Here is a 24,096-nt window from a genome sequence, read left to right on the forward strand (position 1 = left end):
TTGAGGAGTCGATGGAATTTCCATTGGCTACTCGACTAGTCGATGGGCACTTTCTGCACTTTGAACTGGACAAGGGCCCCAGCAGGGCCTCCTGTGCACTTCAAAACGGGAACTCCGTGTGCAGCCCGGGGCCAGCAGGAAGTCCCACTGACTCGGCTTTACGAGGGTCCTTCCGCTTTGAAAGGCTCAGGATCCTGGAGGCTCTTGTGCATTTCTGAGTGGAAGCACCTGCATGGAGCCTGGAGTCAGCAGCGGACTCAGACCCCTGGCATCCCCGAGGTCCATGCGGCGCTGCTCCTTTGGAGAACCCCCTTTTCACACCTTTTCCCATGAGCAGGCAGCGCCAGCACCACCAGCAGCGCAGAAGGGAGGTCGGCCTGGTGTGGCGGTGCCTCCCTTCCCTCTGCACTGCTGCGGGTAGAGGCTCTGCCTACTAATGGGGAGGCTGAGGAAGTTATAAGGGGTCAGGTGCCCAACCTGGATGGCAACCCCACCGCCAGCAGCAACGCAGGAGGGAGGGGAGCTGGTCTGGTATCGCCACCCTCCCTGCTGTGCCGCTGCTGGCCGTGCCTCTCCCTTCTCAGCTGGGCAGCTAGAGAGCGCAGGCACCATGTGCACAAGGCCGCCTGACCCAGCAGAGCCACCCTCCCTTCCGTGCCACTGCTGGGGGCAGCCCTGCCTGCCACACTGACGCTACGTCTAGACGACAGGCTTTTGTCCACAGAAGTTTTGTCGACAGATACTGTGGACAAAGCTTCTGTCAACAAAGAGCATCTAGACTACGTCCAGTTCTGTAGACAGAGCAAGCCGCTTTGTCAACATGACAGTGTAGACGCAAAGGGCAGTGGAGATGCAATAGCGCCTTCTGGCGACAGAACTCTCTCGACAAAAGGCGTCATTCCTCGTAGAATGAGGTTTACAGCTGTCGACAAAACAGCGGAGTCAACAGAACTCAGCAGCAGTGTAGACGCAGGTATAATTGTGTCGACAAAAGTCCACTTTTGTCGACAAAACCCTGTAGTCTAGACACACCCTGAGTGGCCTGCGAGTGGCCCATGCTGGCAGGACACCCAGCTGCAAAGTCAGCGCCAGCAGCAGCGCAGGAGGAAGGGAGGCCTGGTCTGGTATCTCAGCCCTTCCTTCTGCGCCGCTGCAGGCGGTGGCGCTGCCTTTGGACCTGGGCGGCGGCAGAGCAGCGGCTGCTGTTGTGGGGCCCAGTTCGGAGGGGGCCCCACTGAGCAGCGAGTGAGGGGTGGTCACTGACGGGTCCCCCAGCTCAGAAGTCAACGCCCCCCAGCAGCAGCGCAGAGGCAGGGTGGCCTGGCATGTTGTTGCCACCGTTCCTTCCGCACTGCTGCTGGCAGGGCTGCCTTCTCCGCTGGGGACCACAGAGCAGGGGCCACAGGGGAGGTGCCCAGCTCGGAGGGCAGCTCCGCTCCCAGCAGCAGCGCAGAAGGAAGGGGGAGTGGCTGCCATTGCATCCTTCCCTCTGCCCCCTGCTGGGGGCATCGCTCCCTTCCAAGCTGGGTGGCCAGAGCGAGCGGGATCCCAGCTGCGGGGTCAGTGCCAGCAGCAGCAGCAGCGCAGGAGAAGTGGAGGCAGCGATGCCGTTGCCACCCGTCCGTCTGCGCCGCTGCTGGCCAGGTTGGGGGCAGAGAGCAGCTGCCCCTCCAGCCGCCCAGCTGGGGAGGCCAGGAGAGATCAGGGACATTTCTTCTTATTTCCAAACTCCGCCGGGATGGGGACCTGGGGACTGAACACGAGGCCACGGCTGGGAAAGCCCAAACGTCCGGTGCCCCCGTGAGCGACCCTCCTGCCCTCGCCTTGCCGCCCCCTTCTGGGCAGGGACCCCCAGGGGGAGAAACGCTGCACTAGGGGATTCCTCTACGACCCCGAGGGCCCCCACGGCCAGGAGTTCCCGGCAGCCCCTTTCCCACCACTTCCACGGAGGAGGCGGCAGGTTCTCAGGGTAGGTTTCCCCAACTCAGAGATCTGCCTGGATGGGGAGTGGAGGAGCAAAGGGAGGGCCTGGCCAGGAACGCCCAGGGCCAGGGCAGGGCTCACACGGCAGCACCCGCGGCAGGGAACCTGCTGCTCAGCCAGGTCCAGAACTCTGTGTCTCCCGGCCACTGGGGCCAGCCCAGATGTATCCAGCCTCCTGATGACTTGAGAGTCCCAGCTGCCTCTTCCTGTGTAGCCTGGAAGAAGAAAAGCGACTCGAGACCTCCAAGAGATGCTCCCTCGATGCCAAAATCTCCACCCAGCTCAGGGGTAGCATCAGCAGGAGCCAAATAAAAAATTGTGAGATTGGTTTCAAATAAATACATTAAAGAGAAATACACAAATTATGTTTTTATGAGCTTTGCTTTCTGGGCCCTAAGCGCACGCTTGGGTCCGTCTCAGCCATTCCCTGCAAACCGGAGGACTTGAAACACTTTTCCCATGACAGCCGAGGGGGCGGCTACACCCCAGGGCCTGTGGGGACAGAGCGGTGCCAGCAGAGCCCCCTCACTGGGATGCAGCCCACAGGCACAGCAGGGGTGTTTCCGTTGCCACGACAACAGCCCCTCCCCAGGCAAAGCCCTCCCAGACCTCTGGCTGGAGCAGTCATGCCTAGCAGTCAGAGCAGGGGCTGTGGGTCACAGCTGGGGTCAGGAGTCCCTCAGCAGCTGAAAGGCCGGTCTCCTGGGCTCAGACTTGAAGGGCCGAAGGGACCATCATGAGCACCTGGTCTGACCCCTTGCACCTTGCAGACCCCAGAACCTCACCCACCCCTCCGGTCCAGCCCCACTCTCCCTGGCTGTGTTACTGACGCCCTCACGTCACGGCTCAGCGATGGGGAGGGATGGAAAATCCCCCATTGACACGACTTGATCCCAGCCTGGGACCCTGCCCCACACTGCAGAGGGAGGCAGCCTCGTCCACCCTGCCCCCACGGGCTCTGCACATCTCCCCCTTGACAGTCCCTTCCCACCCCCAGACACGGGATCAGTCGGCGCAGGCGTGTTCTGGCCGGAGCCCCCAGCCACACGGCGGGGAAAGAATTGTCTGGAGCCGCTCAGCACGGGGAGCCCACGTTTCCCTCTGCGGAGCGCGGGGCAGCCGGTCCAATTCCTCCCACGCACGTGAGTTCAAGGGCTGCGGATGGGAGCTGGGCAGCACAAACGCTCACACTGACTCCCAGTTGCCTGAGCCCCCGTGTCGGGGGCACAGCCGGGGGGTGGCTACCCCTCGAGACGAGCCCTTCCAAGGGCGTTGTGCTGCCTTTACTCTAAGGCCGTGCCCTTTCCAGTGTTAACCTGGCTGGTCAGCCATGTCTGGAGGGGTGTCTGCTAACACCTATGTGACTCCGCGGCCTGGCACCCAGAGGGGTCCCCTCGGTTAGAGGCTCCCAGGCCCAGAGGCCTCGTTGAGAAGTGAGTCTCCTCTCCCTCCTGAGACATATGGCCAAGAGGTCCAGTCCATAGGTCAGTCCCTTCTATCAGGAGCAATAGCGCCTAGCTCAGAGGTGAGTGCAAACTTCCAGAGAACTCCCTTGCTACGGGTAGTGGGGTTAGCTGGACCTGGGCCCTCCCGCTACCCAGGGTCCAAGCCCCGGGCCCTGTTGGCCGTGGAGCAGGGACTCCGACTCCGACTGCAGCATGCTGAGCTCTCAAGGAACAATCCCAGCTCTGGTGCATCTCTCCTGTCGTGCAGTCTCTGGGCAGCATCCCGTCCGAGGGCTTCCGTGGCTGCTGCTGGAGTCTCCCGCCACCTCCTGTTACATAGAAATCCCGCCTGGCTGCAGATGAGCATTCATGGCTTCCCCCTCCTGAAATAGCATTTTCCAAGGACCCTTTGTGGAACCCTCCCCATCCCCAGGGTGAAATCAGATTTCAAGTGTGTTCCAGCACCAGCTGACAGGGTCCCATGTCTCTGTGCCACAGCTAGGGCTTCCAGGGAAAACACAAAGCCATTTCCAGATTAGAGCTCTGAGCACTGGGCCGGCAAGGTCCTTACTCACCATGAATGGCTTTGTCTACAAGACCCAGATTAATAACACAGGTATTGGGGGAGTGGGAGCCGTGTCAGTCTGTGTCTATAAAAACAATGAGGGCTCCAGTGGCACCTCAGACTAATGGATTTATCTGAGCATCAATTTTTATGGGCAAACCCCACGTCCTTGTTACTTTCCTACGTGCCTCCAGCGTCCATCCAGGACCCATCACATGCTCCATGTCCAACGCCAAGCCCTGAGACACACCCACACGGGCTCCAGTCTGTCAGGGAATGTCTACACTACCCCACTAGTTCGAACTAGCGGGGTAATGTAGGCATACCGCACTTGCAAATGAAGCCCGGGATTTGAATTTCCCGGGCTTCATTTGCATAAGCGGGGAGCCGCCATTTTTAAAAGCCCGCTGGTTCGAACCCCGTGCAGCGCGGCTACACGAGGCACGAACTAGGTAGTTCGAACTAGGCTTCCTAGCTCGAACTACCGTTACGCCTCGTGAAATGAGCACTTGAGGTGTGGATGCTCCACCGGTTTTTGCACAAAAATTGCAGAAGAAAATTGACAGAACAGAGGACTTTTGCTGGTAGAGTTATTCCTCTCCCAACAAGGAAAAGGAAGTTACTCACTTCGTGCAGTAACGATCGTTCTTCGAGGTGTGTCCCCATGGGTGCTCCACTTCTGGTGTCGGGCTGGTCCCGGCGCCGCAAATCGGAGCTTTACAGAGCTGTGTGTGTGTGGTCGGGCAGCGCGCGTGCACTCTCGTTTCGCGCCTTTCATCTACCGCGCGCTGCCCGGCTCCCGCCAGTTCGTCTCACCGCCTATCTGAAAGACAGAAAGACAAGATTCCGAAGCAGGGAGGAGGGCGGGTCGTGGAGCACCCACGGGGACACACCTCGAAGAACGATCGTTACTGCACGAAGTGAGTAACTTCCTTTTCTTCTTCGGGTAGTCCCCGTGGGTGCTCCACTTCTGGTGACTCTGAAGCAGTAATCTCGGCTAAACGTGTGTTTCGGAATCGGTATTCTGAGCAGCAGGCAACACTGCCAAGGCTACTACTGAGTCAGAGGCGAAGTGCTGAACAATTGCATAATGTCTTGAGAAGGTAGAATCTGAAGACCAAGTCGCAGCACGGCAGATGTCACGAAGAGGGACACCTTTCACGAAAGCTGTAGACGCAGCAACTGCTCGTGTTGAGTGAGCTCTAGGTTGCGAGGTGAGAGACTTCTTACGAATAGTATAGCACGTCGTGAGACAACCAGTTTGGAAATGCGCTGGGCAGATAAGAACTTGCCCCTAGAAGGCCCCGATGTTGAAATGAAGAGGCGGTCTGTCTTACGTAAAGTACGGGTTCTGTCTATATAGAAAGCCAGAGCTCTACGGACATCAAGCGTATGCAGGAGAGCATCTCGCTGAGATGCATGCGGTTTTGGGTAGAAACATGGCAGAACGATTGGTTCGTTTATGTGAAATTCCGTACAGACTTTAGGTAGAAAGGCTGGATGAGACCTCAGTATCACTGATTCCGGGTTGAAGACTGTATAGGGAGGTGTTGACGTTAGTGCGGATAACTCGCTCACCCTGCGTGCTGATGTTATGGCCAGAAGAAAGAGTACCTTCATTGTAAGCATCGGTAGTGGTACTGTGGCCAACGGTTCAAACAGTGGCCTAGTGAGGACATCAAGTACCAGGTCAAGACTCCATGCAGGTGGCGGAGGCCTCCGTGGTGGGTTGAGGTTAGCCAATCCTCTGAGAAATCTAGCCATCATGGGGTGAGAAAAAACCGACTTGCCTTCAACGGGGTAGTGAAAGGCAGCTATCGCCGCTATATGGACCTTAAGTGATGAAATGGCTAGTCCGGTTGCCTGCAGCTGGAGGACATAGTCCAATAAGACATGCATCGGCGAAAGCAAGGGATCCAGGAGTTTAGGAGCACACCATCGTACAAATCTGGACCACTTTGACAGGTAAGTTTTCCTGGTGGAATCTCTCCTGCTGTGCAGGAGAACACGCTTCACCTGGTCCGAACAAAGATTCTCGGACTCGCTGAACCATGTACCATCCATGCAGTGAGGTGCAGAGTATCCAGCTTTGGGTGACGCAGGGAGCCTCTCTGTTGTGTCAGCAAGTCCGGTAGGCAAGGTAGTCGGCGCGGTGCTCGTACAGAGAGCTGCCGAAGGGTTGAGTACCATGGCTGCCTGGGCCATGCTGGGGCTATAAGTATCACTCGTGCCCTGTCCATCACAATCTTCTCGAGTACTCTGGGAATGAGTACAACAGGGGGGAATGCATACAAGAGTGATGTGCCCCAGTGAAGGAGGAATGCGTCTCCCAGAGACTGAGGTCCCACTCCCGCTCTGGAACAGTAAGCTCTGCATTTCGCGTTGGCACGTGTTGCGAAGAGATCTATCGCCGGAAACCCCCACTGATGGAAGAGAGTTAAGAGGACATCTGTGCGGATCACCCACTCGTGGTCCTGGGGGAAATACCTGCTCAGTGCATCCGCTGTGGTATTGCTCACACCCGGTAAGTATGACGCGACTATAGAGATGTTGTTTCGAATGCACCATTTCCAGAGGGGGATCGCCTCTGCGCAAAGTGAACGGGATCGGGCACCCCCCTGTCTGTTTATGTAGTACATTGCCACTACATTGTCCGTGAGAATTCTGGTGACAGTACCTCTCATGTATACCTTGAAGTGTTTGCAGGCATGAAACACGGCTCGAAGCTCGAGAAGATTGATATGGAGCATCATCTCCGTCGTGGACCAACGACCCTGAACTGTTTTTGTGCCCATGTGGGCACCCCAGCCGATGAGAGAAGCGTCTGTGGTTATCTCTCGTGATGGTTGTGGTGCATGGAAGGGGACTCCTGACAACATGTTGTTGTGATTCGTCCACCATACTAGGGAGTCCTTGACATGTACTGGAAATACCACAGTCTTGCGGATGCTGTGGTCCGTAGGCTTGTAAACCGTGCTTAGCCAATGCTGCAGACACCTGAGGTGTAGTCTTGAATGGCGCACTATGATTGTCGTGGAAGCCATATGTCCCAGAAGCTGGAGACATACGCGTACTGGGAGCATTGGAGCTTGCAAGACTGTTTTTATCAGGTCTTGCATTACTTGAAAACGCTCGAGTGGAAGGTGGACTCTTTCCGACTGGGAGTCGAGACGCGCTCCTATGAAGTTTAAAATCTGTGTTGGTAGTGGGCGTGATTTTTGAGTGTTCACGATAAGGCCGAGGGAGTCGAACAACTCCTGAGTTGCGACTACCATGTGCTGAGCCTCTAACTGGGTGCGTGCCTTGATGAGGCAATCGTCGAGGTAGGGGAAGATAACGACTCCTATCCTTCGAAGATGGGCAGCCACTACCGCTAGTGTCTTGGAGAACACCCTTGGGGCCGAAATGAGGCCGAAAGGCAGGACCCTGTATTGAAAATGGTCGTCGCCCACTACGAATCTGAGAAAACGCCTGTGCGCTATGTGAATCGTTACATGGAAATATGCGTCTTGCAAATCCAGGACTGCGAACCAATCTCCTTTGTTTAGTGCTGGCATGATCTTGGCCAGGGTGGTCATTTTGAAGCGCTGCTTTTGGATAAAACGGTTCAGACCCCTCAGATCGAGGATGGGTCTCCACCCCCCGGACTTTTTGGGAACCAGGAAATACCTGGAGTAGAACCCTTTGCCTCGAAATTCGTCGGGTACTCTCTCTATGGCTCCAATCTCGAGTAGGTGAAGAACCTCTTCTCGAAGAGCGGCCCCATGAGACGGGTCCCTGAGAAGGGATGGGGTGGGAGGAGTGGTAGGAGGGATTGATGCGAACGGGATTGTCAGGCCCGATGATATGACCTCTAGGACCCATCGGTCCGAGGTAATGGTGGCCCATTGATGAAGAAATGGCCTCAGGCGGTGGTGGAATAAGGTGGTGGTGGTGATTGCAGGCTTTAGAGTGTTGACCGGTGGAGACATGTTCGCGTCCTCCGCACGGGAGTCAAACCTGCTGCTTCTGGGAAGGCCGAGCAGCAGAGCGGTTCTGTTGTTGACGTTTGCGCTGAGGGCGCTGTCTGAATCTAGGCTGGTCGGATCCACGCTGCTGTTGCTGCTGCTGCTGCTGCTGCTGCTGCTGCTGCTTATAGGGGAAAAAAATCATATCTCCTCTGGAAGGGGTAGTATCGTCTGCGTTTAAAAGGTGACGTGTACATCCCCAGAGAACGGAGGGTCATACGAGAGTCCTTGCCAGAATGGAGGATCTCATCGGTAGTAGAAGCAAACAACTTCTGGCAATCAAAGGGTAAATTGGGGCATTTTGTTCTTGTGACGAACCGCATCCACTATCAGGGAATTCGGCTGGGGGTGATTGAAAAGAAAATCCAGACCTTTGGATGAGACAAAATACTTCTTATCAATTTTCTTATTAGTGGGTGGTATCGATGTTGGCGTCTGCCAGATATCCTGTGCCACTTCTAAGATGGCTTCATCTACCGGGAGTGCAATCTTTCTCTGTTGTTTAGGGTGCAGATTCTTAAACAACTTATGCTGTTTAGCTTGAGACTCAGTGAGCTGCACTTCCTGGGATTGCGCTACACTTTTAAACAGGATTGGAATTCCTTAAGATCGTCCGGTGGTGACTTCTCGCCCATAGACAACGGTTCATCCCTAGAGGGCTGTGGTGTACTGGTATTAGGGGACATATCCTGATCAGCTTCCGAGAGTTGCCCTTCCTCTAGGTCTGACATTTGTGAACAATGCGTGGGGGAACGAGAAGATACGGGGCATCGTAGCGGAGAATGTTTGGAGATCTCCGAGCGGCCAGAGCGTGGACTAACTGACCTACAGGAACATGGAGACCTGCGATGAGATCGAGAGTGACTGCGATGAGATGATTCAATATAGTCCGGTCTATAACGATGGGTATAGTGCCGGCCAGACCTTGCAGGGGACAAGCGTCTAGAAGATCTAGTGCTGTCATACCTGACGTAATATGCACTTCTAGATGAATGAGTTGGTGATCGTGAGCGTCTCGCAGGAGAAGGAGATCTGGAATATCTCTGGTGTGAACAGCTACGCTCTCTATCATAATAGTGACGAGATGAGAGACTGCGGTGGTAATAACGCCCATGGTCTCTTGCGTGGTGCGTAGAGGCACAACGGTAAGGGGATGGCTCGTGGTAAGACCTTGGCGAGGTACTCTGGGAGATTCCCTGGGCATTTGATTTTTGTGTTGATGCTGCTGGCTGTGTAGAGCCTGGAGAGTGAAGGGTTAAGGGCTGTGAAGCAGACATCTGAGTATGGGCACGCTGATCCCCTGCCGGTGCTGAGGACAGCTCCCTGTGAGGGGCCGTGGTTAAAAGCCCTTCAGCAGCCGGCACCGATACAACTGGAGCCGCTGCGTCTGTCTCTTTAAGAAGCCCCGGTGCCGGGTGAGGATCCCGAGCAGGGGGCTGTCGAGACTCTGAAGTGCCGGCCGGCTTATTGACTGACGGAGCACGGGTTACCCTGGAACGAGAAGTGCCCGGCTTGTCACCTGCGCTTGCCCGCGACTGCGGAGCAGCTGGCAGGGAGGGTACGTCTACACTACAGCGCTAGTTCGAACTAACTTAGTTCGAATTAGTTAATTCGAACTAAGCTAGTTCGAACTAACGCATCTAGAACTAAAAACTAGTTCGAACTAGCGTTTTGCTAGTTCGAACTAGTAAGTCCACATTGAGTGGACTCTGAACAGGGCTTAATGATGGCCGGAAGCAGTGCCGGCAGGGCATCAGAGGAGGACTTAGAGCGTGGAGATACTGTCTCAGGCTAGCCGAGGGCTGCGCTTAAAGGGTCCCGACCCCCACCCCGGACACACAGTTCTAAGGGGTGCCCCGCTTGCAAAGAAGTTCTGGCTTGGAGTGCCCTGAGTGCCCACACTGGGCACATCACACCACTCGGCCATCAGCCCGTCTGCACTTGCCGCAGGCTGGCATCTGGGGAGAGGGGGCAATTGGGGGGCTGCAGGAGAGCTTCCACCCCCAGAAGCCCGCAGAGCCAGCCCAGTCCTCCCCATCGGGGGCTCGTGCCCCATTCCTCCCTCACCTTCTTCCACTTGCCCTTCCCTAGCCCCCCTTCTTATTGATGTACAAAATAAAGCTAATGTTTCTTCCAACATTGACTCTGTCTTTATTGAAAAAAACTGGGGGAGACTGGGAAAAGGAGGTGGGAGAGGGGAAGAGAAAGGCTGGGAGAGGGGAGGGCAACTAACATGATCAGGGGTTGGGAACAGGTCCCAGATGAAGAGAGGCTACAGAGACTGGGACTGTTCAGCTTAGAAAAGAGGAGACGGAGGGGGGACAGGATAGAGGTCTCTAAAAGCAGGGGTTGGGTGGAGAGGGTGCATTCAGAAAAGTTCTTCATGAGTTCCCATAAAGAAGGACTAGAGGACACCAAAGGAAAGGAATGGGTAGCAGGCTTGAAACTAGTAAGAGAAAGTTGTTCTTCTTCCCAAAGCAAATAGTTAACCTGTGGAACTCCTTGCTGCAGGAGGCTGTGAAGGCTAGAACTAGAACAGAGTTTAAAGGGAAGTGAGATCAAGTCATGGAGGTTGGGTCCATGGAGTCCTATTAGCCAGAGGGTAGGAGTGGTGTCCCTGCCCAAAGTTTGTGGAAGGCTGGAGAGGGATGGCACGAGACAAATGGCTTGGTCACTGTCTTCGGTCCATCCCCTCCAGGCTTCCTAGGGTTGGCCGCTGTTGGCAGAGAGGCTACTGGGCTAGATGGACCTTTGGTCTGACCCAGGACGGCCATTGTAAGCTCAGGGCTCAGGGTCGGGGGTCTCAGTGGACCCCCTTGATTTTCATGCACACCTGCTCCTGGGTGGCCAGGCTGGCAGCTCTCCTGCCCTAGACGGCCACTTTCCTGTGCCTAGTGCGGAGATCGTGGACGAGGTCCACGATGTCCGCACTAGCCCAGGAAGGTGCCCGCCTCTTGCGGTCCAGGGCAAGCTCCCGGGAGCCGCCAGCCTGGTCCCGGGAAGAGGGGGTGGGCTGGGGGGCATCGGGTGGGTGGCTCTGTGCCGTGCCAGGTGCAGGGTCTGCTAGCTGGGTGCTGGCAGGCTTGCACCTGGCACGGGCACCGTAGCCAGCCCGTGGCCCTTTAAGGGGTCCGGGGCCGGGAGGGGGGCATAGAGTTTCCCTGGTGTTGGCCAGAGTGGCCACCAGGGAAACCTGGGGAGGGCTAGCCTCCCACTAGTTCGAACTAAAGGGCTACACAGCCCTTAGTTCGAACTAGCTAGTTCGAACTAGGCGTTAGTCCTCGTAAAATGAGGTTTTCCTAGTTCGAACTAAGCGCTCCGCTAGTTCGATTCAAATTCGAACTAGCGGAGCGCTAGTGTAGCGCATAGGAAAGTTAGTTCGAACTAACGTCCGTTAGTTCGAACTAACTTTCTAGTGTAGACATACCCGGAGTGAGCAGGAGAGGCTTTCCTCTTTTTTGATGAGGGCAAAGCCTCAGAAGGAGCCTTCCGCTTATCAGTGGTGGGGTCCGAGGCAGAGGATCCTGAGGCAGTGGAAGGCATGAGAGCCTTGTCACACAGGATCTCCTTCAAGCAACGTTCCCACTCCTTGTGGGCTCTAGTCGTCAGGCTGGCACAGTGGGTGCACTTCTGGGGGATGTGAGTCTCCCCAAGGCAGCGAATGCAAGCCGAGTGCCCATCTGACACCGGCATTGCTTCAGCACAGCCTTCACATTTTTTTAAGCCGGGGGAGCCCGGCATTTTGAATTGTGGGGACTGAACGTTACCGCCGGCTAAGTGCAGCCGCTTGTATGCGTCCCCAGCTTCTCTGAGTTACTTTCCTTCTGTTTACTCTATTTAAATTTTATTTCCTTTCTCTTTTTTTTTTTTTTTTTTTGGTAACCAAAGCAGGCAACAGAAAAAAACGCCAACACTATATATGTAGCACTGCTCTTACTCGGTTTTTTCTTTTTTTTTTTTTTTTTTTTTAAACCGCGTCTGCCAACGGGGCTAGACGCGCTATGTATTTCAACATTTAAAGCTATGAAATTTCCCCACGCCAAGCAGCCGAAGGGAAGAAAGGGGAAATTTTGAGGAGAAAGTGGGGAAGCTCCGTCTGCGACCCAAGGCGGATGAGAAGAATCGGCGGGAGCCGGGCAGCGCGCGGTAGATGAAAGGCGCGAAACGAGAGTGCACGCGCGCTGCCCGACCACACACACACAGCTCTGTAAAGCTCCGATTTGCGGCGCCGGGACCAGCCCGACACCAGAAGTGGAGCACCCACGGGGACTACCCGAAGAAGAATAACTCCTTTTTTGCACGACAGCTCTTGCACAAAAAGGCAGGTGTAAATGCTCTGCAGGGGTTTTTGCACAAAGCAGAAGTTCTCTAATGCCCATTTTGTGAATGGCAGTCAGAGCTTTCTTGTGCAAAAGTGTCCATGCAGTGTGGACACTCCCTTGTGCAAAAGCACATTACATTTGCAATGCACTTTGACATCTGGATGCGCGTTTGCACAAGAAGTGTTTGCATGAGAACTCTTCCACAAAAGGCTTCCTGTGCAAAAACCCTGCAGTGTAGACTAAGCAAGGGGATTGAGCTGTCATTGATTGCCACTCTTGGGTTAAACCAAAGGGGAGTGAACTATCTCTCTCACCCACACAAACACAGACTGTGATGGGACTGGGCTTATGGACATGAATATACATAACTCAAAGGTGGTTTGAGCAAATGATTTCATCTAACCTGTCCATCTTCATGTCATGATCCACTGGTTCTGTTTATCTTACTCTGTTGTATGTATCTGCGACGGCACGTTGGGGGTCCCCAGTCTCCTGCACCCCGAAATGGCACAAACAGACTGCACCAGCCGGTGGAATAGAGGAAGTTTATTGCCTCTCCAGGATACAGCACAGCACAGATGTAATCTGGTCACAGAGCTGGGCTAGGATGCCTCAGGCCCCCTTGAGATGGGGGAGACTGGGCCCCTAAACTCCAGCCCCTTTCCCTAGGCTGTCTCCTCCATGCTCCCAGCCAGCCAGCAACTAACTAACTCCCTTGCAGCCCTGCCCCCCAGCCAGGGCAGCATTCCACCTTCCTTTGTTCCTCTCCATGGGGGGTGTCTGGCCACTGGTTTGCATAGTGACTCATCCTGTTTTGCTGGGTCGTGGTACCCACGGCAGCCAGTGGGGGTTACCCCAGAGCCAGCAGCATAGAAACCAGCCAGGTACCCCCACTACGTCACAGTATCATTTGAATGTATAAAATTAGACAGGTGGAGTGGGGAATACTTTGTGAGTTTCAAATGTGCGAATGGGAGACATGGAGGGAGTTACCTGAAACTTCTTGATGAGCCACTGTAAAACAATCTTTTGCCCTTAAGTCTGAGCAGTGGTTGGAAGGGAGCGGCCTCAACTCCTTAACAAAAAGAGTAGGAAAGCAAAGGGTCTTTTGGCTGGGCTGTACCTGAAGGAAGAAGCCAGGCTCCATGGTGTGGAAGAGAGCCCTGGTTTAGAGTGGCAACTGGAAAAGAGGTTTTAGGGTGAGTTTGTGCTGAGGCGTCAGTGTAGAAATAGCCAAGCATTTTTGTTTCTTTTGATTGTAACTTACTTTGCTCTGCCCTTTGTAATTTACTTTGCTCACTTATTACAGCTTAAATCCTACTGCTTCCACTTAATACAATAATTTTTGTTTTCTATCAAACCCGGTGTAAGCAATTGTTACCTGGGGGGAACAACCAGTGTGCACATTCCCACCCTACCCCCACCACGAACAGTGTAGCATGCTGGGGAAACTGAGGCAGACACCATCTTCCTGGAAACTATTACAGCAAATTCTCACCCCCACCACGAACAGTGCAGCATGGTGGGGAAACTGAGACACACCGTGCCTGGAAACTATCACAGAAAATTCAAGCCTGGAAGCCACCTTCTGTGCCTCAGGTCCCAGGGCAGCCATCACATTGGCAACACCCCGTGCCCAGGCAGCGCGTGGGGAAGGGCTGGTCCCAGGACTGACCTTGCCAGGCCCCTCTGGGAGACACTGGCAGGTCCTGCATCCTGGGGAGAAAAGGGCTGAACAGCATCCTCCATGCGCCCCCACCCATGCCTGGTCCCTGGACCTCCAGGACTCCAGTTCCTCTTGCCGATGGAGGCTGCTGCGGCTCCGTCTGGTTTGGCACAAGCCAGGGCCCCGTGTGCAGCAGCAATGGCCCCAGCTGCTGATGCAGAACAGACAACGCCCACACCTGGGCCCCTCCTGCCCAGCTGGGTCCTGACCCCCTGGGTCCTGTTACCAGTGGGGCCGGGACCCCCTGCACTTCCCGTCCCAAACTGCTGTGCCATGTGTCTAGGAGGTGGCTGCTGCGCTGCACCCCAGCTACAGCTGCATTTGGCACTGTGACGTAGTGGGGGTACTTGCTGGGCTGTGGTGACCCCTGCTGTCTGGAGCAAGACCCAGCAGGGAAAACCTCACTATGCAAAGGTAGTGCCAAACTTGTTGAACCAGTGGCCAGACACCCCCCATGGAGAGGAACAAAGGAAGGTGGAATGCTGCCCTGACTAGGGGGCAGGGCTGCAAGGGAATTTAGTTAGTTACTGTGGGAGAGCATGGAGGAGAGCCTAGGAGAAGGGGCTGGAGTTTAGGGGCCCAGTCTCCCCCATCTCAAGGGGGCCTGAGGCATCCTAGCCCAGCTCTGTGACCAGACTACATCTGTGCTGTGCTGTATCCTGGAGAGGCAATAAACTTCCTCTGTTCCACCGGTTGGTGAAGTCAGTTCATGCCACTTCGGGGGTGCAGGAGATGGGGGACCCCAACGCGCCGTCACACTGGTGTCAGAAGTGGGATGCACTGCACCCCGTGGATGAAGCTCCCAGCGGCAAGCGACAAGCCGCAGTAGAAGCAAGAGCCCTGGAGCCAGGCGTGCTGGAGACAGAGCGAAGCGGTTCCTGGGAATCGTGGGGCTCTGCAGCACTAGACTGGTGAGTCTGCACCAAGGGGACCAGCGGGCAGATGGCCTACGCCCAACTCTTGAAGGCAGAGCTGGTGGGGCTGTGCAGAGAGAGGGGCTTGCCTGTGCGGAAAGCAACCAAGGCCCAGCTGATTGCCCAGCTGGAAGATAATGACCAGCCACAGGGCCAGGATCTTGTCCCCAGGGGAAGCAGCCAGACCCCCCCTGAGAGTGTGTCAGGCTCAGAGAGGGGGAGGAGCCCTGGAACCCAACGGAGAGATGAGACAGCGTCACCCGGGAGGCCTGCAAGCCGTAGCCCATCTAGGGCAGGGGCCAGCCCAGCGGAGCTGCGGCGGCTGGAGATCCAGCTGCGGATCAGGGAATTGGAAGTAGAGGACCGAGAGAAGGACCGCCAGGACCGAGAGAGGGAGCGCCAAGATCGAGAGAAGGAGCGCCAAGATCGAGAGAGGCAGCGGCAGCATGAGCTGGCCATGGCAGAGCGGAGAACCGGCGGGGCACCGGCTGCGCCAAGTGCGGATGGGCCCCAGGGTCCCAGGACTGCCAGACGCTTGGAGAGGCTCGTGGTGGCCCAACTGAAGGACATGGGTGACATAGACGGGTTCCTCAGTGCCTTTGAGAGGGCCTGTGGACTGCAACGGGTCCCCCCAGCTGACTGGCTGCAGGAGCTCATCCCCGCACTGAACCAGGAGGCGGCCGGAGTGCTCAGTCAGCTGGAGGACCTACAGCCAGGGGATTACAACCGAGTCAAGGAGGCCCTGCTGCACAAGTTCGGGCTGACCCCCGAGATGTACAGGAAGAAGTTCCGGGGGGTACAGAAAGGGCCACGGGAGACCTATGTGGACCTGGCCTCCCGCCTGGCGCAATACTGCCGCAAGTGGGTGTCTGGAGTCGGAGCCCAGACCGCAGAGGAGCTGCTCAAGCTGGTCATGATGGAGCAGTTCTATGAAGCGTGCCCACCCAAACTGAGGCTGTGGCTCAAGGACCGGAGACCAGAGAACCCCCAGGAGGCCGGGAGACTGGCGGATGAGTTCACGGAGAGCCGGTCCGGGTGTGAACGGGAGTCCCGGAGAGAGAGGGAACCGCGCAGAGACCGGATCTCGGCTGAGCGACGGAGGGAGTCAACTACGAGGCGAGACCAAGGAACAGGTCGTCTGCGCCCCAGAGAACCAGCCAGGGCCTGGACAGAGACAGCCCAAAGCCTAACTTGCCATCGCTGTGGGCAAAAAGGCCACAAGAGGGCTCAGTGCACCAGGTCCCAGGACCGGGGACTTTCCAGGGTTAACTGGCTGGGGCGGGAGGAAGGGCAGGCTGCCCCAGAGGCAGGGGCTGGCAGGCAAACCTCAGCTCAGAGAGAGGGGAAGGATGCTCAGTGCACCTCCCCTGGGAGGTCTGATTCTCAGGAGGCGGATTTCTCCGTGTACCGGGTGGGGGCAGGACGGCCCCTGCGGAGCGAGTGCCTCATACCCCTGGAGGTGGATGGTAGGAAGGTGACGGGCTTCTGGGACACGGGGGCGGAGGTGACTCTGGCCCGATCCGACATAGTGGCCCCGGAGCGGATACTACCCCACGCGCAGCTGACCCTGAAGGGCATAGACGGGTCCCCGTTTAAGGTGCCTGTAGCCAGGGTGCATCTGAAATGGGGGGCCAAGGAGGGCCTCAAGGAAGTGGGGGTGCACCCGCACTTGCCCACCGAGGTGCTGATGGGGAATGACCTAGAGGAGTGGCCCCATGAATCCCAGCGGGCTCTAGTCACTACCCGGAGCCAGAGCCAGCGGGGGGCTGACAACGTGGGTCCAGGGAAGGACTCCTGGCAGCGTCCTCAGGGTCCCATCCCAGTGGACACGGGGTCCAGCCAGGCTGGGACTCCGGACCTAGGCAGAGGTGGGGGACAGGTCCCGATCCCTGCCTCAGCAGCTGAATTCCAGGCTGAGGTGCAGGCAGACCCCTCCTTGCAGAGGCTGAGGGACCAGGCTGGCCTCCATGCAGCTCAGCCCCGGGGGAGAGGTGGCCAGGAGAGATTCCTGCGGGAGCGTGGGCTCCTGTTCCGTGAGTGGCTTCCCCCCAGGAAGGTGAGGGCATGGGGGGTCCAGCGGCAGCTGGTCGTCCCCCGAAAGTATCGCCTCAAGCTGCTGTATTTGGCCCACGATGTCCCCGTTGGGGGCCACCGGGGGATCCGGAGCACCCGGCTGAAGCTGCTCCAGCACTTCTATTGGCCGGGAATCTTTACAGCCGTGCAGCGTTACTGTCGGTCCTGTGACTCCTGCCAGAGGGGCGGGAGGGCCCAGGACAGGAGGAAAGCGGCTTGGGGGTCTCTACCCCAGATAGACCCTCTGGGCTTGCTGAGAGAGTTATGGGAGGGGAAGACCTCCCTGGATGGAGCTTCGGGGGTGGAAGCCGCCCTGGCTGTCCAGAGAAGGCTCACTGGGCTCATGGCCCCGGCCCGAGAGACCCTGGCCAGAGATCAAGGCCAGCGGAAGGGTGGGTGTGACCCCTGAGGACAGGCCTGCGCCAGTCGCCCTGGAGCGGGGCGGCGAGTGGACAGAGGGAAGCCAGCTCATGTGGGGCCTTGCCACGGCCGGCCTGAGTCAAGGGGAGCACCCATGTCCCCGGGGCGGGTTCCCACGCAGAGGACCCGAACTTCCCTAGGTCACGAGCGGAGTGACCCTGCTCAGTTCGCTCTCGGAGGGGGGAGAACTGTGACGTAGTGGGGGTACTTGCTGGGCTGTGGTGACCCCTGCTGTCTGGAGCAAGACCCAGCAGGGAAAACCTCACTATGCAGAGGTAATGCCAAACTTGTTGAACCAGTGGCCAGACACCCCCCATGGAGAGGAACAAAGGAAGGTGGAATGCTGCCCTGGCTGGGGGGCAGGGCTGGAAGGGAATTTAGTTAGTTACTGTGGGAGAGCATGGAGGAGAGCCTAGGAGAAGGGGCTGGAGTTTAGGGGCCCAGTCTCCCCCATCTCAAGGGGGCCTGAGGCATCCTAGCCCAGCTCTGTGACCAGATTCCATCTGTGCTGTGCTGTATCCTGGAGAGGCAATAAACTTCCTCTATTCCCCCGGCTGGTGAAGTCTGTTTGTGCCATTTTGGGGTGCAGGAGACGGGGAACCCCCAACGCGCCGTCACAGGCACCAGGCCAGGAAGTCCCTGCACCAACCGCCCCGCCCCGCCCCGCCCCGCCCCGCCCTGCCCCAGCGGTGGCTGCATCTCTGTCCCAGGTGAGCGACGCTGGCTAAAAAGCCCCACACCTGCGCCCATGGGATGGCTGCCTCTCAGTGCTGGGCGAGGGGCCCCTGTACCAACAGCCCCACCTCTTCCACAGAGGTGGCTGCATCTCCGCGTGCAGGTTGTGGGGAGCAGCTGGCAGCCGATGGAGGCCTGAGTCACAGCAGGCTCTGGGGTGGAGGGGAGGGAGGGAGGGCGGGCGAGTGTCCAGAGGAGTCAGGGGCAGGAATAGGAGGGGAGTTAGAGGGCAGGTGCAGTGAGTGTCTTTGGCCACCAGGTGGCGGCAGGACCCTGGGAGGGTGGGTCAGGCTGGAGTTCAGGGCTTGTGACTGATTTTGCTGCCTGCTTGGAGACCCCCACACCCCCAGCTGGCTGGGCACAGGGAGGGGGCACAGTTAGGCTAAGGGCCTGGCTGTCCTGCCCCCAATGACATGCTCACTGCTGCAATGAGTGCGTCTGTTCTAAGCACCCCGGTGGGAGGGTGGGCGTGGACCAGAGACGGGCGGACGTCCTGCTTCCTGCAGGCAGGGCTCCATGGGAGCGGAACGTGGGCAGTGTGATGAGTACCCCACCCCGTTCTGGGGCTGCAGGGGTTCAACCTGGCTCCCTGAGCGAGGGTCCCCGCCTGAGATCCCTATTGGGCATGCTCCAGCGGAAGGCAGCTATAAAAGCAGGGGGAGGGGGAGCAGCTCAGTGGGGCTGGTGTTGGCTGGACTTTGTGTCCGGGAAGAGCTCTCGGGGGGGAGGACGGGGGGCTCTGCCAGAGGGGTCGGTACCAGAGGCGGCCGCTTGCTTTTCTCTCGCCTCTCACAAGCTCTTTGGGGGACACAGAGTTTGGGGTGCCCCGGGGTTGGTTTCCATTGTCTGCCCCACTTGTGGGTTCCAAACACTTGATGGTGGCAGCGGGTCCCCCAAAAACTGGGTATTGGGATTTGGGGAAGCCTGCAGAGCCAAGGTTTGGGGTGCTCTTGCTGGCCCCCAACTTCTGCATTTATTGTGCCAAAGTGGGGCATAGCCCTGACAGGGGCTCCTGGAGGTGGGGCTAATCTGGGGCTGCCAGATCTGTTAGCTCCCGGGGGAGGGTCACCCCTTGACGGGCGGTGTCCCCTCCTGTCGCTATCTCGTGTCCCGGGATGGGGTTGGAGGTGCTGAAGCTGGAGCACTGTGGAGGGCTGGACGTGCTCGCCCAGGGCTGGGGGGTGCGGATGTCATAGGCTCCTTCCCCACTCTGGCATGATAAATGCGGAAGTGGGGCCTGCAAAAGTACCCAGAACCTGATCTCTCCAGGCTGTGGTAAAAACTTCCCCTCAAAAACTTAACCTAGATTTGGGGGACAAAATCCGCTGCCACCACCCAAGTGATGAGAAAAAAAACCTGGGGGAGAGCACTTGGGAAATCTCCCCCCTAAGGAAAAAACCAGGACACAACAATTAACCGATGCCAGGTTAATACAAAGAAACGAGAAAGAACGTTTATTATGGTGACGGCGTGTGGGGGTTCCCGATTCTGCCCCCCGTAGCAGTGGGAACAGGCTCCGCCAGCCAGTAGAACAGGGGGGCTTATTGCTTCTCCAGGGTACAGCCCAGCACAGACGTGATGTGGCTACAGGAGTCAGGGCCAGGCAGCCTCAGACCCCTTGGGGTGGGGGGGTCAATCGTCCCTGGACCCTCGTCCTCAGCTTCGGTTGTTCCCTTCATGTTTCCCAGCCAGCAACTGCCCCTTCCCCCCAAAACCTCCCTCCTTTGTCCCCTCCCTGCCCTCCACTGGTCGGACAGGTTGGGTCTTGGCCTAGGAAGGTGACCGTAGGCAGCCGTCCTGCTGGGCCGTGCTACCGACACCGGCCAGTAGGGGTCACCCCCAGCCCACACCGCCACCAGTGGATGTCCCAAGGGTACGGCTGCCCAGTGCACCACAGTCATCACCACAACACTCCTGTTGCAAGCAGAGCGACCAGCTAGAAAAGTCCCCCAGTGATGTCCCCATGGAGGGACCCGCCCCGGGCCAGGGCTGGGTTACAAAGGCGAGCGCGGAGCTTTGGCGCTGAGCAGGCTGGAGCGAGGGGAGAGTCCAGAGCCCGGCAGGAGGTTCAGTCGGGACCCTCCGCGGCTGCAGGGCCCACGGCTCCGTCAGACATTAGGAACTGGGCAGGGAGAGGCAGGGTCAGGCGGGCAGGGCCGGTCACACTGTACGGCTCACGGGTGCTCAGGGGAGGGGGGGCTCTGACCGGGGCCCACGTGGAGGGGAACGGACCCCGCAAGCCGGTCACCCACCCCCGCACTGTAGCCACCCTGCTCCCGGTGCCGGCGCCATCTCCCGTCCAAGCCAGACACGCCCCCTCCACCACCCCATAGCCTCTCCTGCCTGGGACCCACCAGTCTCTGGCCCTGACCCCCCCCGGTCCCTCGTGCCAGCATCCCTCTGCCCCAGGGTGGGTGTGAGGCTGCCCCAGGTGAGAGGCTGCCCTGAGCCCTGAGGTGTGGGGCGACGCAGGGAGGTGGCGGAAGTCGGGGGAGTTACACATGGGGCTGGTACCTGCTCCCTGGGCTAAGACCCTGCACCACCCCAAGACTGGGCACATGGGGTGGGGCTTTCAGAAGCACCTTGGGGACTCAGGAGCCCAAACCCCAGTAAATCAGTGGGGCTGAGGCTCCTGCCTCCCTCCCCCTCGGTGTAGGACACGTCCCACCAGTCCCCAGCCACAAGGCCAGGAGCCAGGCTAGACACAAGCCAGACACCCCCAGAGCCACAGCTGGCCAGATGCAGCCGACGGGAGGGGCGGGGGGCAGACTGCTGAGCCCCAGAGCGCACAGCGAGCCACACAGGGATGGGGGAACGACTCAGCACTTACCTGCGGCTTGTCTGCGGCAACCTCTCTACTTCCCTGCGGAGGGAGACAAGGCAGAGCAGTGAGTGCGGGGAGTCTGGGGAGTCCCACCCCGCAGCGTCATCCCCAGGGCGCAGGAAGCCGGGGGCAGGTCCGGGTGCCACGGAACAGACAACAAAGCCTGTCCAGCCATCCTGCTTTGGGGGGTCCTGTCTGTGGGGCTGGGTCCAGCTCCCTGCTCTGAGCCCTGCGACTGGGCACAGCAGGGAGAGGAGAAAGAGCCTGAAGCAGGAGCCTGTCGCGAGGCCTGAACCCAAGTGAGCAGTAATTGTGCTAGGAGCAGGAAGTCGGCGCTTGGGACGTGAACTCGGCCCTAGCCCGGCTAAACCGCACAGACGTGCCATTGCCTCCCGCCAAGAAGGGCCCCATGAGGGAGAGGAAACGCTGCTGGGGTGTCTCCCCTGGGCCTACAGCTTCTCCCCAGGGAGTCCTGGGCCAGTGCTGGGGACGTTGCTGTGGGCTCAGTCCCTGGCCCGACTGCAGAGCTTGGTGGGAAGGAACACGCCAGGGCCTCCTGCCACTCCTGCATCTGCAGCCACTTTGTTGCGGAAAACGTGTTTCCCAAACATAGCCCATGTACACGGGGCCAAAGTTTGGGAAAACCTGTTCTGTTGGAGGGGTGAAACCAGGCACAGCAGCTCCCCTCCCGCAGTCCCTCTGAGCCCCTCACAACCTCCTCCATGGGCGCCGCGCCCTCGGTCTGGTCCCAAGTTCACACCCCCAGCCCCACCGGGAGTCCATTTGAGCCCTCTCCTAGCCTTGCACGCAGCCCCTCTGCACAGCTGGTGTTCCACTCAGACCCCCCGCTCGAATGCCCCGCACTCACCCCCGCTCTGGCTGAGGGGCTTACCCCCGGTCTTTCGGTCACTGTCCACTTTGGGCTTGTCCTGGAAGAGTTTGCAGATCCCTGTGTCGAGAATGCAGGGGGGTATCAGGAAGGCAAAAGCACAATTGGAAGTGCAGCTAGCAAGGGATGTGAAGGGGAACAAGAAAGGTTTCGACAGGCATGTCAGCAAGAAGAGGGGGATCAGAGAGGGGATGGGCCCTTCCTGGATGAGGGAGGAAACCTAGTGACAGATGATGTGTGGAAAGCAGAAGTACTCAAGGCTTCCTTTGCCTCTGTCTTCTCAGACAAGGTCAGCTCCCAGAGGAATGCACTAGGCTAAGCAGTATGGGAAGGCGGAGGACGGCGCTCGGTGGGGAAAGAACAGGTCAGGAACTATTCAGAAAAGCTAAACGTACACAAATCCATGCGCCCGGATTTAATGCATCCGAGGGTACTGAGGGAGTTGGCAAACGTCATGGCGGAGCCTTTGCCCGTTATCTTTGAAACGTTGTGGAGATCGGGAGAGATCCCGGACGACTGGAAAAAGTCAGATGTAGCGCCCATCTTTAAAAAAGGGAAGAAGGACGATCCAGGGAACTACAGGGCTTCCGCTTCCAGCCCGGCAGGCAGCCGTGCCCTGAGCCCAGTGTGTTGCTTCCCAAGCCCCAGGGCTGTTTGCGCCATTTCTGGGAACTATTTGGGCTTGTCCCACCTAGGGGGCGACTTTGGACCCAGGAAAGTTTGCCCCCAGCAGCAGCTCAGGCGGGGGGCTGCTGACAGACCCCAGGTCCCGCACGTCCCCTGCCAGGAGTGCACCAGCAGCACAGGAGGCAGGGGAGAGGTGCCAGGCAGCCGCAGCGGGCGCCGTTTTGCCTGAGCCGCCATCACCCCTCCCGCACGAGCTCTGCTCTGTCGGAGGGACTGTGGGGGAAGAGGAGCAGCCCAGCCCCAAAGGGCCATGTCCCTGGTCCAGCTGCAACGCGCGGCTCTGCTCTCACCTGCGCTCTCCAGAGCATTCAGGAACAGCTCCATGTCTTCAGGTGACCAGCTGATCTCCCCCGCTCTAGGCTGCCTGCACAGGAGCTCTGCCGTGGCCTTGCGTTAGGCTGAAGGGAGACGGGGGGGTCAGAGCCACCTGCTGCAGGACCCCGCATCCCTTCTCCCCCCTTCCCACCCTGCCCCCGACATCGCCCCCTGCACCGCCTGGGCTACAGACCTGGTCTCAGCACAGGCCCCGAAGGGAACCCGGCAGAGCCTGGAATCCCAAGACCAGCTGTTCGGCGCACACGGACCCGCCCCCTGCTTCCACCGGGCCCCGCCCCCAAGCAGCCATTGAACACTGATTGAGGGAGAAAGTTGGAGGGTAGGACCAGACCTCCTCCCGCCCAGGCCTGGCTCCCCACGCCCCTCCCCCCAGCAGTGCCCTCGCCAGGCACAGGAGCTGGTCCCAGCCACTAATGCCCAAGCAATTAACACCCTGCTGGGGCTCCCCCCACTCACCCACCGCCCGGCGCATTTAGTGTGTGGGCAGGGGCCCCATGGTCCTGTCTGTGCCCGTTCTGGAGACCTGCCACCCCCGTGTGGTCACTGCCCCCCACACCCAGAGGCAGGGAAAGACCCCAGGAATCCTGGCTCCCAGCCCCCTGCTCTAACCACTGGCCCCCACTCCCCTCCCAGAGCCGGGGGAGACCCCAGGAGTCCCGCTCCCACCCGGCAGACAGCCATGCCCAGAGCCCAGTGTTTGGCTTCCCAAACCCCAGGGCTGCTGGCGCCATTTCGGGGAACTATTTGGGCTGGTCTCTCCGGGGGGTGGCTCTGGGCCCGGGGCAGTTTGCCCTGAGCAGCAGCTCAGGCTGGGGGGATGCGGGTCCCAGGATCTGTCTGCCCTGCAGACTTTCTCCAGGGGGGTCTCTGCTGTGTCCATGGAACGCAGCTGCCCCCCACTTGCCGGGGGAGGTGCGGGGGGGTCGGGTGACCTCTGAGCGAGGGGTGTCCCAGACAGGGAAACCAGGGGAGGTGGGCCAGACACGGACCAGTTGGGGTATGTCTACACTACAAAGTTAGTTCGAACTAACGGACGTTAGTTCGAACTAACTTTAATAGGCGCTACACTAGCGCTCCGCTAGTTCGAATTTGAATCGAACTAGCGGAGCGCTTAGTTCGAACTAGGAAAACCTCATTTTACGAGGATTAACCCTAGTTCGAACTAGCTAG

The 24,096-nt window shown here is 58.4% G+C and overlaps 1 protein-coding gene across 1 annotated transcript in view; it reads left to right on the forward strand.

Moving 5' to 3' along the window:
* Positions 1-8,835: 8,835 nt before the first annotated feature.
* Positions 8,836-24,096, forward strand: part of LOC149521312 (uncharacterized) — a 33,608-nt gene continuing 18,347 nt past the window's right edge. Inside the window, exons 1-2 of the mRNA XM_089773901.1 lie at positions 8,836-8,892; positions 8,989-9,100. Coding sequence (XP_089630027.1) covers positions 8,836-8,892; positions 8,989-9,100 — 169 coding nt within the window. The remainder of the gene's footprint in view (positions 8,893-8,988; positions 9,101-24,096) is intronic.

This window comes from Pelodiscus sinensis, chromosome 29 (assembly GCF_052426305.1).
Source record: "Pelodiscus sinensis isolate ZL-2025 chromosome 29, ASM5242630v1, whole genome shotgun sequence".
Taxonomy (NCBI): Eukaryota; Metazoa; Chordata; order Testudines; family Trionychidae; genus Pelodiscus; species Pelodiscus sinensis.